The 22,136-nt window shown below is 56.8% G+C and overlaps 1 protein-coding gene across 1 annotated transcript; it reads left to right on the top strand.

The window, feature by feature from the left end:
- The first annotated feature begins 517 nt into the window (after positions 1–517).
- Positions 518–8,648, top strand: Eps8l1 (EPS8 signaling adaptor L1). The gene is made up of 18 exons (XM_026381373.2): positions 518–665; positions 863–921; positions 1,435–1,596; positions 1,889–2,038; positions 2,502–2,584; positions 2,933–3,194; positions 3,450–3,576; positions 3,711–3,799; positions 3,892–3,966; positions 4,059–4,207; positions 4,823–4,964; positions 5,059–5,087; positions 7,039–7,171; positions 7,254–7,385; positions 7,575–7,683; positions 7,863–8,037; positions 8,320–8,452; positions 8,562–8,648. Exons 1-18 carry the CDS (start codon positions 518–520, stop codon positions 8,646–8,648), a joined length of 2,244 nt encoding a protein of 747 aa, XP_026237158.2.
- The last annotated feature ends 13,488 nt before the right edge of the window (positions 8,649–22,136 follow it).

The raw sequence follows: 22,136 nt of genomic DNA, 5'->3' as shown, positions 1-22,136 counted from the left end.
TGGCCGGCAGCAGGGAGCAGGACATGGGTCTCTCCGTCCCCCCGGCCCCCTGCCCCAGTTGGCACTGCGGCAGTGACTTGGAGAGGGGCTGGGCTGGGAGGAGATGGAGCAGCAGGGCCCTGGGAGAAGCCTGACTGTTGGGGTGACAGGGAGGCCTGTGTCTGCTGCAGGTGCTGCTTGTGTGGTTGTATCATTCCCACGTATTGAGCAACTACTGTGTCCCAAAGTCCCTTGCATCACCGTAACACGGATGTCATGGTGACTGGGCTGCACCTCCTCCCCTGCCTCCCTGACTGCACCTTCCCAGAGCCCTGCAGGTGGATGCTCTCCTACACAAGGGAACTGAGGCAGGAGAGACCAAGTCCCTGCCCAGGATCTAGGGCAGGGAAGTAGCACAGAGGACTGGAACCCAGGTCTTCATGACCCCAGAGACTACACTCCCTGTCCCGGCCCACTACCACCTACCTGACTTCTTAAAACCAACCTTGGTCCTGCCCTTCCCTGCCTAATACCCACCATGGCTCCCCATTGCCCCCACAATGAAGTCCTTGCTGCCCTGCCTGCCATTCTTCCCGGATCTCCTCCCAACTCCCACAGCCCTCTCACCCCTCTTTTCTTCACCAGCCCAGAAGCTGCCCCCAAGCCCAGTGCCAAGTCTATCTACGGTGAGTGTGGGGTCAAAAAGAACTTCCTGGGAGAAGAGGACTGGGGGCTCAGACCTCTGGGTCTGAGGGGGAGGCTGGGCTCTCCTCCTGGTCTGAGGGGGAGGCTGGGCTCTCCTCCTGGTCTGAGGGGGAGGCTGGGCTCTCCTCCTCTCTGAGGGGGCAGCTGGGCTCCCATCCTGGCGCCTCCCTCCCCGCAGAGCAGAGAAAGCACTACTCCACCGTGGTGATGGCTGATGTTTCCCAGTACCCTGTCAATGTGAGTCTGGGGTCTGTTTGCACAGGGCTCTTCTGGGCAGTCAAAGAGCAGGGTCATCAAGCAGGAAAAAGTCCTCTAGTCACCCACAAAGTGGGCTTTCTGTAGTGGCCTCAGACATTAGTTAGCCATGGGCCTCAGCTCCACCAGATCTGCTGACTTTACCTGTGACCAGCTCTGGTGCTGGACTCAGGGACTACGAGCCGCAATGTGGATGAGAGACGGTAGATGGCGCCAGAGTCCTGAGTGCCGGGGCTCTAATGGGAGGGACACCAGAGGAGGCCTTTACAGGGATTCGCTGTCCCTCCGACTTGGGGAGAAGACAGCCCCCGGTGCTAGCCTCCGAGGAAAGAGGCGCCCCGGCTCTGGGTGGCTGGGTGGAGAGCCACTGGGGCGCAGGCGCTCCGGGAAGGCTTCCTGGAGGAGTGGTGAGCCTCAGGCCGGCAGGGTGGCTCCCGCGGGCTCCGCCCACCCGACCTCATTCGGGGACTCAGCTGGCTCTTTGTGGGGTGCCAGCACCTGGTGACGTTCTGCCTGGGCGAGGAGGATGGCGTGCACACCGTGGAGGATGCCTCCAGGAAGCTGGCCGTCATGGACAGCCAGGGCCGTGTCTGGGCACAGGAGATGCTACTTCGAGTGTCCCCTGACCGCGTCACCCTGCTGGACCCAGTCTCCAAGGTGCCAGGGGGCACATGGGTGGGGAAAGTGGAGGGGCTGAGCCTGCGGAGACAAGGAAAGCTTGCCCCTGGGGCTTCAGGGTCTGAGTGTGAATCTGGGCTCACACACGTCCCTCCTCTGGGAACTGGGGCGCAAGGCCCCGCCCCTTTTCTGGCCATCCCTATTAAATGGGGTTGTTATCCCTAATCCCGTTACCTCTTGAGCCAGCTCCTGCACCAACTGGGCACTGATGTCACCAGTTGATAGTATTATCGACCAGGGCCTCAGTGTACCCCGCCGTCCCCCCTCACAGGAAGAGCTGGAGTCTTACCCACTGGGCGCCATCGTGCGCTGCGACGCGGTGGTGCCACCGGGCCGGAGCCGCTCGCTGCTGCTCCTGGTGTGTCAGGAGCCCGAGCGGGCGCAGCCAGACGTGCACTTCTTCCAGGGCCTGCGCCTGGGGGTGAGTCCCAGTCGAGGCAGAAATGGGCGGGGTCTCTAGGTGATGGGGCGGGGCCTGGAGCAAAGGTGGGGCAGGGGTCCCGGGAAGCGGGGCGTGACCTGAGCCCGAGGCCCTGGGAGGGAGTGGTGTTTGCAGACAGGTTGATTTCTGGACCGAGACAGAGACCGGACCAGAGCGTGAGATGGAGAGTGAGGCTGAGGGCTCACGTATTCAGAGGGTCTGGGGAGTAGCCAGAAGGAGGATGCTGGGCGATGTGGTCCAGGACGAAGAGCCGGACTGGTCTCCACGGCTGGGTCGTGGACGAGGGCAGGGACAGACTTTGGGCGAGAATTCGAGTCCAGGCGTGGACGTGCGTGGGTCCACAGCGCGGGACCGGGGCTGAGCAATTAAAATGTCCATGGCGAAACCTGGGAGGGCAGCGGCTGGGGCGTGGGGAGGCAGAGCCTGACAGCATGATTGACAGGCCGAGCTGATGCGAGAGGACATCCAAGGGGCTCTGCACAATTACCGCTCAGGCCGCGGGGAGCGCCGGGCAGCCGCGCTCAGGTGAGCGAGCTGGACTAGAAGCACCGGAGGGAGGGCTGGGCTCTCTGGGGAGCGGATGTCCCCTTTCTGGGCCAGTTTCCTCATCCAAGAAATGAGCTGATACCAACAGGGAGCAGAACCAGGGTTGAATGGAGTCTAGCAAACCCTGCTCAGGCCCTGCGCAGGCCTCCGGGGGCCCCTCCAGGGTTCTGCTTTCGCCTTTCCCGCCCCGGTTTCGCTCCGCCTGTCAGCTGTCTCCCTATGAGATGCCCAGCCTGGGTTGGACTCCTTGCGGCCTCAATGTCCTCGACTCCACCGCCCCCGTCCCTTCGGTTGGTCCAGCCTCAGTTTCCCCTTCTCCTTCCGCAGGGCCACGCAAGAGGAGCTGCAGCGCGGCCCCTCGCCCGCCGCCGAGACCCCGCCCCTGCAGCGCCGCCCGTCGGTCCGCGCGGTGATGGGCCCTGCGGAGCCAGCCTCGGGCCAAGGGCGACCCCGGGTGGAGCCTATTCCGGAGGTGGAGGCCACGGCAAGGCCGGCCCCGGAGCGCACCGCCTGCGTCGCTGACCCGGCCTCGCCAGACCTGGGCCCCCGCGGTCCTGAGCTGGCAGGTCTGCAGGCCGAGAGAGAAGTGGTGAGTGGCTCCCACCAGCCCGCAGACTGGGGGCCCAGACGTCAATCAAACTCCTGGGGTGGGGGCTGGGGAGACGTCTGGGATCCAGGAGGCTGGCTGTGGAGGTGGGGAGCTGGGTTCTTGGAGCGGCCACCTGCGGTTTCGGTGGGGACCTGGCCTGGCCTGGATGCGTGTCCAGGCGCTGGGCTAGAGCGCCTCCGCCCGGGTGAACGTCTGGGATCCAGGAGCCCACGCGGCTCCCTCCTCCTCCCGCAGGACATCCTGAACCACATTTTCGACGACGTGGAGACCTTTGTATCGAGGCTTCAGAAGTCGGCAGAGGCCGCCCGTGTGCTGGAGCACCGAGAACGCGGCCGCAGGACACGGCGCCGGGCGGCCGGGGGTAAGGGGCGCCCGCCCGCCGGGTGGGACTATCTCCCGCGGGGGCTCCCTCCGCCTCCGGCCTGGTCCACTTCTCACGGTACCCGCTGGTGTCTGTCCCTGTGCCCCCACCCCCGCGCCTGTCCGCACCCACAGAGGGCCTGCTGACGCTGAGGGCCAAGCCGCCCTCGGAGGCCGAGTACACCGACGTGCTTCAGAAAATCAAGTACGCCTTCAGCCTGCTGGTGAGGACGCGTCCGCCCCTGGGCTTCTCGGGGCGAGGAATCAGAGACCCTGACTCGCCCATGCTCTAATGCCAACGGCCCTCCTCCCCCAGGCCCGGCTGCGCGGGAACATCGCCAACCCCTCCTCCCCAGAGCTGCTGCACTTTCTGTTCGGACCTCTGCAGATGGTGAGGCTGCTCCCAAGGCCGCAGGCCCCCAGCAGGAGGAGTCGGGTTGGACTCAGAGGGGTGGATGGCATGCCCACTCCTGCGTCCTGCAGATTGTGAACACGTCTGGGGGCCCGGAGTTCGCCAGCAGTGTGAGGCGGCCGCATCTGACATCCGAGGCGGTGGCGCTGCTTCGGGACAATGTGACTCCCGGTGAAAACGCTCTCTGGACCTCGCTGGGGGACTCGTGGACCCGCCCGGGGTTGGTGCAGGGCTGGAGGGCTGAGGGCGTGGGAACTGGGAAGAAGGGGGGCCAGAGAGGGTTGGAGATGGGGCTCAACCAGGAGGGTAAAGAGGTTAATGAGGGCCCGCATTTAGGGCAAATGCTACATCCGATTGGAGAAAAAGCTAAAAAAATTAGAGTGCAGGAGAGGTTTAAACTCTAGCCAGATTACTGGGTTGGAACAAAAGGAGGATTGAGAGGAATAATACAAGGCGAGGGCGGGGCTTAGGTGATGGGGAGGGACTACACGGGGAGGCGGGGCTTAAGGGAGGTGAGGCCCACAGATTTGAAGCGTGGATGAAGTCTAGTCCTTGGGTATTAGGGGTAGGGGCAGAGCCGGAGACCCAGCTTGGGTCAAAGGGCAGGATGAAAGTAGCTGGAGGTTTCGGGTTGGAATCCGAGGTGAGAGGAGCCGACGGAGCCTTAGAGTGGGATCAATGTGTTTAGAAACATATTTGAAGTCACTTAGAGACGGGGTGGGGTTAGAGTCCTCGCGACAGAGCGAGGCTCAGGGGAGGGGAAGTTAGGAGGTCGATGACACTAAGTCCCAGCGGACCGAGATGACCTGAGCCACCGGCCCTTTCCTGGTCGCAGGCTGGAGCTGCCCCTGGAGGAGGGACCCCCATACAGCCCCGAGTTCTATAATGGCTGGGAGCCCCCAGCCACTGACCCTCAGGGCCGCGCTTGGGAGGACCCTGTGGAGAAACAGCTGCAGCACGAGAGGCGGCGCCGGCAGGTGAGACTGGGGCTGCCCGCGGAGCCAGGCTGGGGCGGGCGACCCGGCTGGGAACTCCGCGCCCCCCTGACCCGGGCTCTCTTACTTCCTGCAGCAAAGCGCTCCCCAGGTTGCTGTCAATGGGTGAGTGTCCACTCCTGGCCCGGGAAGGGGGGTCCCGAAGGGGTGCGGCCCGGGGTTCCCAGCGCTGACCCCGCCCCCTTTTCTTTTTCCTTGTCTTCCCGGCTCTTCGCAGGTGGGTGAGGTGGTGACCAGATGGGGCTGGGACGGGGTGGGGCAGCAGGGAGGGTTGGGGTGGGTCCCAGGGAAGAGGGAGGACCAGAGTCCTGGGGCTAAGGGAGGAACCGGCTGGGAATGGGTATGTCCAAGAGGTGAGGCCCCTGGGTCCTCAAAAGGCCAGGAAAACGCAGTTGGGTCATGTCTGGGTTTCTAGAGTACAGGGCCTGGGTATTAGAGGGAAGAGGCTGGGGATTAGACATACGAGTTTGGAAGAACTCGGGTCGGGTGCTTGGGGGGGAGCCAGGTGGGACTTCAGGGGCTGGAGGGAAGTTTCTGGGGAAGTCAGGAAGTGGTGGTATCTCCGGGTCTCTGGCAGAGGCAAAGACAGGGGGATTGGACCTTGGGTTTCCCGAAGATCTTAAATTAATAGTCAAGTCCTGGCGGTGTAGACTTAGAGATTCGGTGGGGGGGCGGGGGGCTAAAACGTGAGGAGATTGAAGCTTGAGACCCAGACTCTGGATCCTTGGGAATTAAAGAAGTAGGGGTCCAAAGTCATGGTTCTACAAAACTCTGGGGTCTCCGAGTCTTGGGTCCCAGGGGAGGAAAGACCAGAACTCCAAGGTCTTTGGGCAAGTTCTGGGCAGACTGCAGGACACCACGGGGATGAGAGGGCGGTAAGGCTCAAGATGACGGGGGTCTGGGTGAGGGCCAGGGCCGAGGGTCTCGGCAGGGACAGCATGCTGGGAGCCGCCAGCCCCACACAGGGGGTGCCGCGGCCCAGAAGACCCCCCCTCTTCCCTGCACAGGTAGGCCTGATCCGGGTTGAGCTCCCTCTCACTAGGGGTCATATCCAACCTGTCCCCAGCTGCCTGGTGTCGCAGTGGCCCTCCTCCCCCAACATGCTTCTAAATCTTGAACTCAGCGCCTCCAGCTCTTCCCTTACCTTCCCAGCCTCCAGTTCTTTGTAAGGAAAACAGGAAAAATGATCAGCCCTCAGTGGAAGGGTGAAGTCTGTGATGTATCAGCCGGCAAAGAGCCCAAGGCCAGCCCAGCTCCATTCAGGCCCACTGCACACACAGCGGGCAGTCACCAAGGCTGACTGCCTGGGGTCAGACAGTGGGGGGGTACTGGGGATTGAACTCAGCGGCATTCGACCATTGAGCCCCATCCCCAGCCCTATTTTGCAATTTATTTAGAGACAGGGTCTCACTGATTTGCTTAGTGCCCCACTCTTGCTGAGGCTGCCTCAGCCTGCGGGCGGGCGGAGCTGCTGGGATTACAGGCGTGCACCACCATGAGCAGCTCAGCTTTACCTCTCTTGCTCCCTAACCTTTACATCACTGTGCCTCAGCCTCCTCACCTGTAAAAGCAGAGATAATGAGGTCCCTGGGGAAGGAAGGAACCGAGGGAGGTCCAGATTCATGGTTCTACCAAGGTGGTCAGGAGGATCAATCAGCTTTATCTGTAACAGACTTTGCACAGTATGTTGCACATGGGGCTATGTAAGTGTTTGCAATCGTTTTTACTGCTCATAAGCTATCATGATACCTATGGATACCCAGTACCTCTGGATGCTCAATAAATAGCAGCTGTTCCTAACCATGTGTTCTGAGCCTGGCTGTTCTCACCTATATGGTGAGAGATGATATACCCACACCATATGCTCACAGCCAGGCAAGAAAAGGAGCACAATATATTTGAGCCATTATCCCCATTTCAGATCTCCATTAACATTATTAACCTGGCCCTGCTGCGACCCCTGCTTGGCTCTAACCCCAGCTCACACCAGCACCTTACTGCGCAGACCAGCAGGGCTGGCTGCCTCCTGATCTCCAACCCTTCCAACTCTCCTCAGTCACCAAGAACCAGAGCTTCAAGCTGAGCCCCAGCAGGAGCCGGAGCCAGCAGGAAAGTGGGTCCTGTGTAATTATGACTTCCAGGCCCGCAACAGCAGCGAGCTGTCCGTCAAGCAGCAGGATGTGCTGGAGGTGAGAGGTGTGGGGATCTGCAGGGCCAGGCCAGCATGAGCTGCAGACCCAGACCCAGAAACTCCTCCTCACACCCACCCAGGTCCTGGATGACAGGCGCAAGTGGTGGAAGGTGAGGGACCAACAGGGCCAAGAGGGATATGTGCCCTATAATATCCTGACACCCCACCGAGGACCCCAGAGGGACCACAGCCAAAGCCCTGCCCGAAGCCTGGTGAGTCAGAGCAGACTTGGGTCTCCCTGGAGGAGAAGCTGGGGCTGGATTCTGGGTCCTGGGAGGGAGGAACTGGGTGTCAAGGGTACTGGTGGATGAGGTGATGAGGTTCACACGTGTGTCTCCAGAGGGGAAAGGCGGGGACTCTGAGTCTCCTCCCTGACTCGGGTACCTCCTCTCATCCTCTAGGAGCACAGCACTCCCCCTCCCCCTCCAGCCCCAGCTCCTGCTCCTGCTCCGGGTAGGCCCCACTGGGACAGCTGCGACAGCCTCAACAACTTGGACCCCAGTGAGAAGGGTGAGTGGTGGGGCATCCCCTCCTGGGAGCCCCCCTCCTGGGAGCAGATCTCGGGCGTGGCTTTCCAGGTAGGGAAACCGAGACTAAGAGCAAAGGGACTCTCCACCCACCCTGGGGACCCTAGAAGGCCGGATGCGGCCCAGCAGCCCTCTCGCTGAGTCCCAGTATCCCTCCTGCAGAGAAATTCTCCCAGATGCTGAGTGTCAACGAGGAGCTGCAAGCGCGCCTCGCCCAGGGCCGCACGAGCCCGGGCCGAGCAGCCCCCGGTCCCCGCGCGCAGGAGCCGCAGCTCAGCCGGGACTCAGACGCCAGCAAAGTCCGCGCCTGGCTGCAAGCCAAAGGCTTCAGTCCGGGGTGAGTGGGGTCCGGCCTGCTGGGCTCGGCGGGGCGCGTGCGAACTTGGGGAGCAGGGGTGGCCCTTGGTGAGATCTGGTGGGATGGCCGAATGACCCGCTGCAGTTAGCCTGTTTCCCAGGGAAGCCCCGCCCCAGAGGGCGCGCTGTGGTTGGTGGGTGGGGACTCCGGCAGTGCTGGCCCTGGTGGAGCTAGAAGGCCACTCTTGTGGGGAGGCGGGGCTGGAGGGGTGGGATTGTGATTGGCTGAAAGGCCTGACCGCGCCTCGCCGCCCTCGCTCAGGACCGTGACCGCGCTGGGCTTACTGTCCGGCGCGCAGCTTTTCTCGTTGGAAAAAGAAGAGTTGCGGGCGGTGAGCCCTGAGGAGGGGGCGCGCGTGTACAGCCTGCTAACGGTGCAGCGTGCGCTGCTGGAGGTGAGCCTAGCCCGGGCTGCCACTGGGCCCGGCGGAGGGGGGGGCGTGGGGGGGGGCGAGGCACGGAGTGCTGGGACGCCAAGGACCTGATTTCCACCCCTTTCTCCAGGACAAAGAGAAGGTGTCAGAGCTGGAGGCAGTGATGGAGAAGCAGAAGAAGAAGGTGGAAGGCGAGATGAAAACGGAGATCATCTGACCCTTGGGGGCCCTTAGCAAAAAAAAAAAAAACGAGACAGCGTCTTCCCACGCCCTGCGGGAGGGCGCTGGACTTCCCCATAGGTGGAAGAGATTCCCTGAAGCACGCGGACCCAGTCCGGCCCTGGTCTCTCCTGCCCGGGTGGACAGACTGGACAGTCCTTGCTGAAGTTCCTCCTGAGACCCCAGGAGTCGGGAGGGAGTAGATGGACAGCAGGGAGAGCTCTTGGGGCACTGGAGAGGGAACACCTGGAGAGGGCGCCCCGAGCACAGCATGGTCACATGCAGCCCGGTCTATAAACAGCCTCTTCTAAGCAGGCAGTGTCCCCTCTCTAACTGGCTCCAGGGACCCACCCTCATCAGTCACGGGAGGCCCGGAATCTAGGCGATGTCCCACGTTCAGTTTCTCTGAACCCTCTGCTCCGTGGCAGGGGCGCCTTCTGACCTCCTTGCCTCCAGTCTGCCCTCCAGCTGGCCCAGGAGCATCTTCCAAGCACCTGTCTCTGGCTCAACATCCATTCCGGCTCCCCTCGCCCTTGGCCTCAGTCCCAGGAGGCTTAGAGTGGACCCACTGGCCTGGCCAGCCCCTCGCCCACCTCCTTCCTGCCGTCTTTGCCTTGCCCTTCTCCACTCTCGCCCTCTCACCGCGGGTTTGCGCTTGCTGTTTCTGCTGGGGAACTCCAGCCGCCTTCCTGCCTCAGCTCCAGAACCAGCTCTGGGAAGCCGGCCTCACCCCCGGCTACGCTCCCAACACCTGCTTCTGTGCACTGTCCCCACGTGCCGCCAGCAGTCCAGCCATGGAGAAGAGCTGCCTCCTGAGCATGCCTGTGTGTCCTGCAGATGGTCTCTAGCTGCAAATCTCCTGCCCTTAAAAATAGCTCCTTTCTCTCCCGCAGCCCTGCAGCTTGTCCCCACTATTTGGGGGCTGTGAGGTCTGGTTTTCTCTGGATCTCGCCCTGGTTCAGAGGGACATTCCTCCAACTTTAGGATGAGTGGCACTTGCCCTGCGTCCCCAGAACACCCACTGCCAAGCACCACAGCCCCTCCCCTCCAGCTGTTTCTGCCTGAGCCACCAGATGGCGCCACCAAAATCAGGGGTCAGAGCCAGCTTCAATGATGCAGGTGCCCCATTCAGCCACTCCCTTTTGATGCCTCAAGCCAGGGGCTCCTGACCTGGGCCACTTCAGACCTCCAAGACCACTCCTTCCCACATGGACCCTGTCCTCCACTCAAAGGCATCCCTTGGCTCCCCATGGCCCACGGGATAGAACCCCAGGTCCAGTCAGCAGCCAAGGCCGGAAGCCACCAACCAGGCTTCCCTCTTCCCGCCAGCAGGCCTGGGTCCACCCTGCTCCTTCTGCCCAGAATGTCCTCGGCCCCGTGGGGTCTGTCACTGCACAGGGCTGCACCCTCATTTCTAACAGGGGAACAGGAAATGCAGGCGGTTTCACCAACGCCCTGCCCCACTTCCCCTCAGCAAGCCCCAGGGCTCCTGTCGCCCAGCTGCAGACTGTGAGAGCCACGCAGGGACCCATGAGCAAGCCAGCGTGGCTGCCCCCTCCGCTGTCCCAGAATCTGACCATTGCTCCCCTCCTCCACGGCCATCCCCCTGGGCCCAGCCACCGTCACCTCTTGCTGGGATTTCCTCACCGGGTCGCCTGTTCCCAACCCCCAGCCTATTCTCCATACAGCAGCCAGAGGGAGGTTCAACCAAGTCAGGAGGAAACCCAGAGGTCAGGCCCCATGGCCGCACCAGAGCCACGTCCCCACCAGCAGCCCTCAGCTCCCTAGGCCCCTTCCCTCCATCCATTCTTCCTGCACCGCCATGTGCCAGCCACTTCCACCCCAGAGCCTCTGGGTCACTTGGCTGTCACTACCCAAGGACGGTCCACTGTCACAGGAGAATGCGGGCCACCTCCCGGGAGAGAGGGCAGCCTGTGGTGTGGGTGTGCATCTGTGTGGAGGGCAGTGCGGGGGCTGGACAAGAGGTGGCGGTGGGGCGGGGTCCCACATCACGATTTCACCCCAGTTTTCCCTTTTACGTCCTCCTGTCACTGGGGGGTGGGGACCCTTGGTCTTGCCATTGTTCCTGGGAGCTTCCTGCATTTCCACGACTTTGGGGTGTTTCCTCTAAGATCCAGCATCTCTCTCACTGTCCCCAGTCCCTGTCTCATCTTGAGGCAGGACAGACCAGGCTGGGCAGCAGGGAATGAGCAGGAATTCCTGTCAGCCAGGCCCAGAACGGGTCCCTCCGAACCCCCGTAACCGAAAGCTCGGTCCTCATGCTTGAAGTCGACCCAATAACAAAGACAAGGGAAACAGAACGAAAGAGAACGTTTATTGCTTTGCTAGCGAAGGAGAAGCACGGGATTCCTGTCCCAAAGGCTGTGATTCAGAGGGGATTCAGAGAAAACGAGGTTAGAGAGGAGCGATCAGGAAGGACAGGTTTAGGGAACAGAAGATCAGGAAGGAAAAATGAGGGAGGAGAAGGAAGGACAGGGAGAAGATGAGGGAGGAGAAGGACAGGGAGAAGATGAGGGAAAGAGGAAAAACACACAAGTTTCAAAGCCACCAGGGATATAGTCAAAGCGCCAAGTGAACCCTGTTACACCCAGAGTCCAGGCATCTTTAGAACCTTAGGCCCCGGGTGTAGGCGAAGGGGGTGGGGCTCAGAGACTCACAATTTGGAGAAGTCTACATAAAAGTAGTTTTTTTTTATTGTACCAGGTAACTAACCCAGGTCTGAATACAAAAAATAAATAGGGGCCACTGCGAAAATTAGTGCTTGGGAAAGGGGGTTTCCCCTCTGGTCTCCCCACCAGCTGGTGTCCAAGGAACCTCCTAGCAACTTGCTCTTTCCCTAGGATCTAACTTCATTCCTTGGATGTGTTAACACCCGTGCAGGCTCCAGGCCCAGGCTAAAGGCCCTTATCCCACTCGGCTTCTGTAAGCACACTTCCTGCCTGAAGACTCTTAGGAACAATCCTATATCCTATTAGACTAAAAATGTCTGCAAAACCAGTAAGAGCTGCTCAGGATCTGCAGGGCTGACCTCCTCCAGGCTCTCGGCCAAATTCAGCTATGACAAGATGGCAACGAGATATGGAGGCCTAACTACAGAAATTCTTGCTCACAGCCTGAGAACAATTATGGTGAGGGTCTCTGAAGGAGCTTGATTAAGATTTTCTGTGAAGGAGGGGGTGCCACTACAATTTGGGCTCAAAGATCAGTAACATAAGCAGTCTCACACATACCTGTGATCTAGCTACGCAGGTGGCTGAGGCAGGAGGATCTCATGTTGCAGGCCAACATCAGCAGTTTAGCAAGTCCCTAAGCAACTTAGTGAGACCTTGTCTCAAAATAAGAACCTAAAAGGGGGGACAATTTGGCTCAGTGGTAAAGCACCCCTGGGTTCAGTGCCTTATAACACACATACACACACACACACAAAAAAAAAAAAAACAGGTCACCTTGTTTTGACACACATTTCTACCGACGTCATTCTTGCCTCTTGCTCAAGTGGATTCTAGACACATAGGACTTCCCTCCGTGCACTGGTCTGGAGATTTGGGCATGAGCAGGAGCTTTCAGGAATTCTACTCCACCAGTCATTCCAGATGGGCTTTGACTACCTGTGTTGCCTAAAGCTCGGTCCCTGTCCCCGGTGTGAAACCAGTATGAGGACCAGTTTGAGAAAAAGGAAAAAGAAGGTTTATTGCTTTGCTAGCAAGGGACAAACACGGGGGACCTGCCCCAGAGGCTACGGTCCTGCCCATCGGCAGGAACGGGGGCTTTCAAAGGCTCCATGCACAGGTTCTCTGTTGGAGTGTAACCCACCTGTTAGTTTGGGAGACAGTCATTTCTGAGATCTTCTGGTACCACCCCCAAAGTCTGGATTTCTGTGTTCCTGTGGTGGGTGTGGGAGACTGGGTCCAAGGTGCAGGCCAGAGGGAGGCAGATTCAAGTCATGAGAATACTGCTTCTCTGCGAAGGATCTTCCTGCCCCCGCACAGAATCACGGAGCCTGTCCCCCACCCAAGCTCCCACATAGGTCATAGGACACCTGGCAGCTTCTGCCACTCCGTGTGGACCCCCATCTACCAACGTGGGCCCCCCTAGTAGACCAAGACGCAAAGAAAAGACCACTGACTCCAATTAAAGTCAAATTAAAGCAAGCTGATTATTTCGACCGGCCGGGCTGCCTCTCCCAACCAAAACTGTGGGAACAAGACACCGCCCCCCAGCTCCCCAGGAGTGAAGCTTCTATAGCACAGAGAGTTACACAAAGGGGGTTTGAGAACTAACAGATGACAAAATTTTGACGAGCATAACACAAAGGCTAGTTCATATTTTGCTGGCCCCGACATCAGAATTAATGAAGGTCAAATTTATGAAGGTCATTAGAGCCTCAAAGAGGGTCGTTATCTGGCCAGGGAAGGCCAAGATTTACGAGGCGCCACTGAAGTTTCGGAGAGGGTTGTTATCTGGTCAGGGAAGGCCGGGCAGGGGTGAGTTCAAGGCCTGGGCAGGCATTCCAGACATCAAATTACAGCCAGGCTATACAGAAATCCTAACATTTTATGGAAAACAGAAATGAATCCTTTATAACTTGTGACAAGATGGCTCCTGATCTTAAGAGGGAATGAGGCTGGTTTATCACCCCCTTGGTGGCCCCATCTTGGGACTCTGCAGCAGGGAGATAGTCCCCTATGTGCAGTGGCCTGCCTGCACCCGGGGACTTCACACAGGCTCTGGAGTCAGCGACAGCCACACACTGCACGAGCGCTTCTCTGAACTCTTGGTCCAACGCCATTGCCCGGCTCCCCCGACCCCATCCAACTCCCCACAGCTGAAAGCAAGAACCTCCATCTTGGGCCCCTTCATCACCATCTTCAGTGGGGGCAACTGGAACTCCAGCTGGCCAGGTACCCAGTTTCTAACTCCCCCCACTCCCCAGCAGCCGCTACCCTGGCACAGTGACCCCCTGGTCACCTTCACCATCCTGAGGGCACAGACAGCAGCTAACAACAGGCGACCCACCTACTGGATGAGAAGAGACGCAGGAAAGACACTGACCTCCAACCAAACAACCCTGTCTCTTCCTTCAAGATCTCCCCCTCCCTCTCTATTCCCACCCTCCCACCCCCAACACATGTGAAACCAGGTACTTTGCATGAATTAGGATTTCGGGAGCTGGGACGTCTGAATAGCATACTTCCAAATTACTTCCTCTCCCTTCTCCTGTGCTCCTCCTCCTCTTTGGATTTCTCTTTCACATTTCCTAGGATACAACGACCCTGTCTCCTCACCTCCTACCTCCTCAGCGCATCATCCTACTCCTCAGCCCTGTTCTTCGTCCAGCATCAGAAACTGTAAACCCTTTTACAAACCTATGAGTCTATGGTAGATAATAATTGAACTCAGCATTTCTGTACATTGTGACCAAACTATAGACATCTTAATAGCAAACATTTGTTTTTAGGGTGTGTACTGTTTATATTGGGATCTGACAACTTTGTCCTTCACCTCGGAGGAGAGGTATTAGATCCCTACAGGGCACTATGAGCCTATCGGGTAAAACGGTGACACCCCAGGTCCCAGTGATAAGGGAAGACACACAAGCAATATGAAAAGACAAGGGAAGAAAGTGCCCCAAACAAATAAGATACCACATTATTAGAACCCATGGCCAACACAGCAGAAGCAATGACAGAGAAGGAGTTCAGGATGTACGTAATTAAAATGTTCTGTGAATTAAAGGGGATGTAAGAGAGTAATACAGGCAGCAAAAGATCATTTCAATACAGAGCTACATAAGCAAATTCGGAAAGCAAAAGATTACTTCAATAGGGAGATAGAAGTTCTAAAAAAACCCAGAAATCCTTGAAATGAAAGAAACAATAAACCAAATTAAAAGTTCAATTGAAAGCATCACAACAGATTAGACCACTTGGAAGACAGGACCTCAGACAATGAAGACCAAACATATAATCTTGAAAAGAATGTAGACCACACAGTGAAGATGGTAAGAAACCATGAACAGAGGTAGAGGAACCATGGGTACAGGAAGGCATAGAGGCCCAAACCAAAGGAATGAGCAATCTATTCAATGAAATAATATCAGAAATTTTTCCAAACATGAAGAATGACTTGGAAAACCAAATACAAGAGGCTTACAGGCTGCTAAATGTACAAAATCACAACTGATCCACGCCAAGGCACATTATAATGAAAATTCCTAACATACAGAATAAGGAAAGAATATTTAAAAGCCACTCGAGAAAGGAATCAGATTAAAATAGGGGGAACCAATTAGATTATGTGCAGATTTTTCAACGCAGACCCTGAAAGCTAGAAGATCCTGGAGTAACATATACAAAGCTCTGAAAGAAAATGGATGCCAACCGAGAATCTTATATCCAGCAAAACTAAGCTTTAGATTTGATGATGAACTAAAAATCTTCCATGATAAACAAAAGTTAAAAGAATTTACAACTCGAAAGCCTGCACTACAGAACATCCTCAGTAAAATATTCCATGAAGAGGAATTGAAAAACAACAATGAAAATCAGCAAAGGGAGGTATTACACTAAAGGAAAAATTAACCAAAGGAGAAAGCAAGTCCAGTTAAATACCAAAAATAAACAAAAATGGCTGGGAATACAAATCAGGCCTCGATAATACACCTGAATGTTAATGGCCTAAATTCACCAATCAAAAGACATAGACTAGCATATTGGATTTTTAAAAAAGACCCAACAATATGCTGCCTCCAAGAGACTCATCTAATAAGAAAAGACATCCACAAACTGAAGGTAAAAGGTTGGGAAAAATCATACCACTCACCTGAACTATGGAAGCAAGCAGGGGACTCCATCCTCATATCAAATAAAGTAGACTTCAAGCCAGAGTTAATCAAAAGGGATAAAGAAGGATACCTCATACTGCTTAAGGGAATAATTCATCAATAATAAACTTATATGCCCCAAATAATGGAGCATCTACATTTATCAAATAACTCTTCTCAAGTTCAAAGGTCAAATAGACCACAACACAAGAATTCTGGGTGACTTTGGCACACCTCTTTCACCACTGGATAGATTGTCCAAACAAAAGCTGAACAAAGAAACTATAGAACTCAATAATACAATCAATAACTTAGACTTAACTGACATACATAGAATATTTCTTCCTTCAATGAACAAATACACTTTCTTCTCAGCAGCACATGGATCCTTCTCTAAAACGGACCATGTATTATGCCACAAAGCAACTCTTAGCAAATATAAAAAGGTAGAGCTACTACCCTGCATTCTATCAGATCATAATGGAATGAAATTAGAAATCAATAATAAAATGAAAAATAAAAGCTACTCCAACACCTGGAGACTAAATAATATGCTACTGAAGGAACAATGGGTTGCAAAAGCCATCCCTCAGCAGGGGGGGCCTGCCCTGCAGCCCGGGACACCTCCCTCCCTCCCTCCCTCCCTCTGCTGCAGAAGCCTGAGGGGCACAGGGGCCACACACTACCCTGGGCCTGCTGGGCTCTGGCTGGACCCCGAGTTCAGCCTCTGCCTTCTCTACTGCACAAATGGTGAGCAGCCCAGACTCTTGCCCCGTGGCCTTCTGGGGCCCAGACCCCAATACTCAGGAGCCTCTGGCAGGCTCCTCTGTACCCCCCAGGGTCCAGACGCTGTCCCTCCAGGCTTCTCCTCCTCTTGCCTTTGACCTCCAGAGCCCCAGGACCTCTATTTTGTTTCTCTCTTTGCAGTGCCGGGGACAGAACCCAGGGCCTTGGTTCCAAGTGTTAGACCAGCAGTCCACCACTGAGCTAGCATCCCTGGCCCTTTGTTTATTTAGACAGGGTCTCATTACATTGCCCAAGGTGACCTTGAACTCGCCATCCGTTCAGCTTCAGCCTCCCAAATCTGCATTAGAGGCACCTGCCCTGCACCCAGGGCTCCCTCAGAGGCCTGCCCCTGTGCACTTTCCCAGCTGGGGCACAGGCGGGTGCAAGAGGTCCCTACAGAGGTTCCTGTCGCTCACATCTCTCCATGTCCCCTTTGTCTCCCCAGAAGTGACTTGATTTGTGGCACGCCAGGCATTGCACCTTCCTGGGAGCAGCCTCTGAGCCTGCCCTCATCCTGCACAGAAGAACTAACCTCAGCCAGAGCTGTGGGGACCGCCTCGCAGACCCAGGCTAGGTGCTCCTGAAGTGCTGTCCTTGGTTTCTCCTCCCAGAGGAGGAGCCTGGCTTCTCCAGTCAGGACCGGGCCTGCGGGTGTGTGTGGGGGCAGCAGTGCCCAGGAGGGTGTCCCAGCCGCAACCCAGCCTCGGGCCACATTCCGCAGGTCCCAAGGTCCTCACTGTCTGAGTCTGCTGGGAGCACCCCGGTCCCCAGCCTAGCACTGGAGAGTGTTCCTGGGTGGGCCGCTCCCCTAGATGCTGCCCGCGAGCTCTTTTTTTTTTTTAATTTTTTTTGAAGTTGTCACTGGACACTACGCCTTTATTTATGTGTTTATTTTATGTGGTGCTGAGGACTGAACCCAGCGCCTCACACGTGCCAGGCGAGTGCTCTGCCACCGAGCCCCAGCCCCTGCCCACGAGCTCTTTGTGGTGCTGCTGAAGTGCCTGTCCTTGGTTTTTCTTCCTGAGTTGTGCCCAGCGCCCTGGGGACTCTCAGTGGTGTGAGGCTGTGACCTGCAGGCGGGTACCTGCTGCCTTCATCGGTTTCCCTCATGGCTGTTAAACCATTCTCACAAGTCCATGAATTTTGGGTGGGGGTGCTGAGGGCTGAACCCAGGGGCACTTTACCCCTGAGCCACATCCCCAGTCCTCTCTAATTTATATTTGGAGACAGGGTCTCGCTAAGCTGCCGAGCCTTTTGAGCTCCCATCCTCCTGCCTCAGCCTCCCCAGCCGCTGGGATCACCTGCGGGCCTTTCTGTGCACCCTGTACTCCTGGCCGTTAAACGCCTGTAGTTTTCTTCTCCACTTGGATCTGCGCTCACTAGTAGGATTCGCTTTTTCATTATCGATTTTAGTCCTTTTCCAGTTACCTGTTAGGACCCTGTTGAGTTCTTTCCTTTCTATCCGTGAAAGACTGTTTGTTGTAAAACACAACAAATTGCTGCAAACTGAAGGGACCAAGGAGAAGCCGGGTTCCTAATGGACACTGAAAACGCAGAGGCTGTTTCTGAAACTCTCCCAACCTGGAAGGCCCTCAGTGGCAGTTGGCAGTGGTGCCTTGGGAGGTGCTTGGCTTACTCCTTTGAAAATATCCCAGTTTTTCTTTCTTTTTTTTTTGGGGGGGGGGGGTGGTCATTCTGTCACAAAGCTACATCCCCAGCCCTTGTTTTTCATTTTGACACAGGGCGTCCCTAAGTTAGGTAGAGCCTCATTAAAGCAATCCTCCTGCCTCAGCCTCCCCCGTCACTGGGATTACAGACATGAGCCACCCACCTGGCTGACCTAGGGGTTTCCTCCCCGTGGAATGGCTAGTTTATTGAGAAGCTCATAATCTGTCGAGAGTCAAGGGTCCACTGAAGTGTGTCTGTCTGCAGTTACGTTGGCCCATGGTCTCTCTCTCTCCTCTCTATCAGTAATGTGCTGCCTTTCTCTGTCTTCCTCTCCTTCCTCCACCATCCCTATGTAGCCATCCTGGTCCCCAGGTGTCCCCACAGCTGGTCCTCTGACCCAGTCCTGGTCCCACTTAGCAAATGTTGCAATTGTCTTAGGCCAGGCCAGGCTCAGCAGGACACAGGGAGAAGTAGTGGGGACTGGAGGGACGTAACAGGCTGTGGCTGGAAGTGGGGAGGGGACAGAATGCCTGGACACCGTGCACAGCCTTCCCACCTACCAAAGAGACCCTGGCACAGAATACCTGAGACCCCACAGGTCATTTGAGGGGATGAGGGACAGAGGGGAGAACACCTTCAGAAGTTTCTCATTCCCACAATCAGGGTGGGCTTCCCCCTCCAGCCTGTCACCTCCATGTGACAGTGGATGTCCCATGTGCTCTAATACCCTTGCAAAAGCTCCCTTGAGGCCCACAGCCTTTAATTCCTTTGCCTGTGGGGGGACAGCAAACCACAGTGTGAGTGCCTGCCCTGTAGACTGGCTCCCAGCTGAGAGCCAGCCCAGGCCTGCCAACTGCAAGTCCTGCAGAGCCCACCTGCTTCCCGGGTCTTTGGAGAAGGACAAGTGCCCAGCCGGACGGCCATGAGACTGTGGGGAGCCTGCTGCGTGGGATCGGGCCTTGTGTTTTCAGTGATCGGTGCTGAGCCCAGGAGCACATGTGCTAGGCCAGTGCTGCAGCCCAGAGCCACCCGCCAGCCCTGGACAGTCTTGTGCCCTTTCCACCCAGGGCCTCCTTCCCTTCCTTCCCTGGCCTCTCCCTCCTCCACCTGGGCTCCTCCCCACAGGTTCCCTGCCCTTGACCTAGTCTAGCTCACCACCTGTCCCAATCCTCTTAGAAGCAGGCCAGGCAAGCATCTGCCAGATCAAGGGGGGAAGGGCCTGGGGACAGTGGCAGACACTGCATGGAAACCAGTGTCTCCCGCTCTGAGCAGCTCTGAGGTTTCAGGCATAGCAGCAGGTGCTGTCAGGGTCTCTGGTCCCTCCACCCCAGGGAGGCGGCCTCAGGAAGGCCAGAGCTGCAGCGTCTCCTCCCCATGCGTCCTCAATGATGGACAGCAGGTGAAGCAGCGCGTAGGGCTCCCTGGGCTGCCTTTGTGTATTTAATGAAAACAGGAAAAGGAAACATTTTTCTCTTAAATACACTCAGCTCTCCAGCTGTGTATCCTGAGGATGAGATGGAAATTTGGATGTATTTATTTGCTTTTGTATATTAGAATTTCTCACCGTAGAAATGCTCTTTTTTGTTTTTTTTTTAACAGGGCTGGGTGTTGAAGCCAGGGAGCCCCACCACCAGGCTACATTCCAGCCCTTTTTGTTTTTTATTTTCAGACACGATCTCCCTAAGTTGCTGAGGCTGGTCTGGAACTTGGCATTCACCTGCCTCAGCCTCCTGAGGAGCTGGGATTACAGGTGTGCACCACCCTACCCAAAAAGCACTCTTATCTTTAAGAGGGTTTCATCTTTTCTTGCTGGGCATGCCCAGGAACTCTACTTGAGAGGCTGAGGCAGGTGGATCACAAGTCCAAGGCCAACCTCAGCAACTTACTGAGACCCTCTGGAAAAGTCCAAAAAATTACAAAGGACTAAGGAGGATATAGCTCAGTGGTAAAGCACCTCTAGATTCAATCCTCAGTACCAGAAAAAGAAAAGTCTACCGGGCTATGGTGTGGCTCCGTGGAAGAGAACTTGCTAAGGGTGCACGGGAGGTCCTGGGTTCAATCCCCAGCACCACAAAGAAAAGAATCTTCTTGGTGCTTCTCCCTCTCTGCCAGTCGCAGCCCTCCACTGTCCGGCTGTCTGGATCCTGGTCTCCATCTGTGCCTCTCCTCCTAGGGCCCCTTTTGGTGGGCCTCCTGTCCTTCCCCTGCTCCACACCTGACTCCCCTCGTGCTGTGTCTCTGTCACTGAGCCCTCCGCCTCGCTCAACCAAGCACCGCCCTGTGACCGGGGCCAGCTGCTACACCTCTGAGCCTCAGCTAGCCCAGCCGTGAAGCAGGGGTTCAAGCCATTCACAGGCTGTCCATAGTGACTCCTTCCAAAGAGGACAGTGTGGGAAGGGGGAGGAGTAGCCTCACAGCAGAGGAACCCCGAAAACACTGCTCACCGGGTAATCCAACAGGTGTTCTTTTTCTATTCTTTTTTGTCTCTTTTGAGACAGGGTCCCGCTAAATAGCTTAAGGCTTTGCCGAATTGTTGAGGTTGGCTTTGCATTTGTGATCCTCCTGCCTCGGCCTCCAGAGACACTAGGATGAAAGGCGTGCACCGCTGCGCTGGCTATTGTTTTGGTGGCGGTGGATGCCCAGATGGAACCCAGGTGCGCTTACCCACTGACCCACACCCCCCGCTTTTTTAATATTTTATTTGGACTCAGGATCTCCCTAAATTGCTGAGGCAGGCTTTGAACTTGTGATCCTCCTGCCTCAGCCTCGTGACCTGCTGGGATTACAAGTGTGTGCCCCCCCGCGCCCAGAACGTTCTCGGGAATGCTCAGATCATCTCCTCCAAGGGCTCGGGTCAGACACCCTCCTAATAAACTTTTTCCCAGTACCAAAGATTAATTAAAGCGCTGGCACCGTACGAGACCGTTAAAGCTCCTAAGCCCCACGATAGTGTGCAGTCCGCTCCCTGCTCCCGCCCCCTGCCTTCCGCAGGCTCCGCATCCTCTGCCTTCCTCTGGTGGCCGCAGTTCTCGCCAGAGCCCGTTCTCTGACCCTGGAACCATGTAGCCATCGTCTTAGGCCAGGCTAGACTGGGCAGCGCAGAGTTGGATCCGATTTGCAGGGAGGAGGGGGCAGACGTGACCGGCCGCGGGAGGGGCGGGGCGAGCTCGGCGGGGCGAGGGACGCGCTCACCGCAGACCCTGGGAGGGGGTGCACGGAACAACCCGCGCACTGAGTACCCGAGGGGACCGAGAAGGGAGGGACAAGGGGGCAGAGGAAGGACGTGGATGGGGCAGAGAGAACGCCCTGGAGCAGAGACGGCTCGCTCCCCTGGCCGCGGAAGTGTCTGCACAACCTAGGTCCGAACTCCAGGTTGACCTTGGGCCCTGGGCTCGGCCTACCTCGTGGTCTCCCTCCCCACGAGGGGTCCCGTTTCCTCATCCAGAATTACTGATCCCTGGCACGTGTGTTGGTGGGACCCGTGCTGCGGTTCATGCCTTCTCCGGCCCTCTGGCTGGAGTCGAGAGCAAGGCAGCCGGAGGCCGGAAGAGCCGGCCAGTCCCGTGAAGGGATCCCTCCCGGAAGGCCGCTTCCTGCGAGCTGCGGCGCTAGCAGGGTCTCCGCGGGAAGAGCAGGCAGCCCCCGAGGGCGGCCAAGCTCTGGGCTTCTCCCCCAGGACTCGGTGCACAGGAAGCCCTGGGACTCATAATTCCAGGAACCTCAAGCTTTCCAGAATCTCACTGTTACCGCGCAGCGGGGCAAAAGGCTAGACTTCATCAATCGCTCCACAAATATCAAGTTGGCAGGAAAGCTAGTCGCAGTGGCGCACGCCTGTAATCCCAGAGGCTTGGGGAGGCTAGGGCAGGAGGATCGCAAGTTCTAAGCCAGCCTCAGCAATTTAGTGAGACCCTATCTCCAAATAAAATCTTAAAAATGGGGCTAGGGGTGTTACTCAGTGGTTAAGCACGCCTGGTTTCCACCCCTGGTAAGATTTAGAAGCGGACAACTCTTCACAGAACCATCACCGGGAGCAGCCCTTGTAGGTACCTCGGGGTCCCACAGCCTGCCCAGATGAGATCAGAGAACTAAGACCTTTGTGCAGCCCCATCCCAGCAGCTGGAAGGACAGAGTCTACCCTCTTGTGCAGGGACTCTGTGGTTCTTTGAGCACTGCTCACTTTCCTCCTGG

Source organism: Urocitellus parryii, chromosome 15 (assembly GCF_045843805.1).
Source record: "Urocitellus parryii isolate mUroPar1 chromosome 15, mUroPar1.hap1, whole genome shotgun sequence".
Lineage (NCBI taxonomy): Eukaryota > Metazoa > Chordata > Mammalia > Rodentia > Sciuridae > Urocitellus > Urocitellus parryii.
The sequence above is the reverse complement of the archived record's forward strand: the minus strand, read 5'-3'. Positions and strand labels throughout refer to the sequence as shown.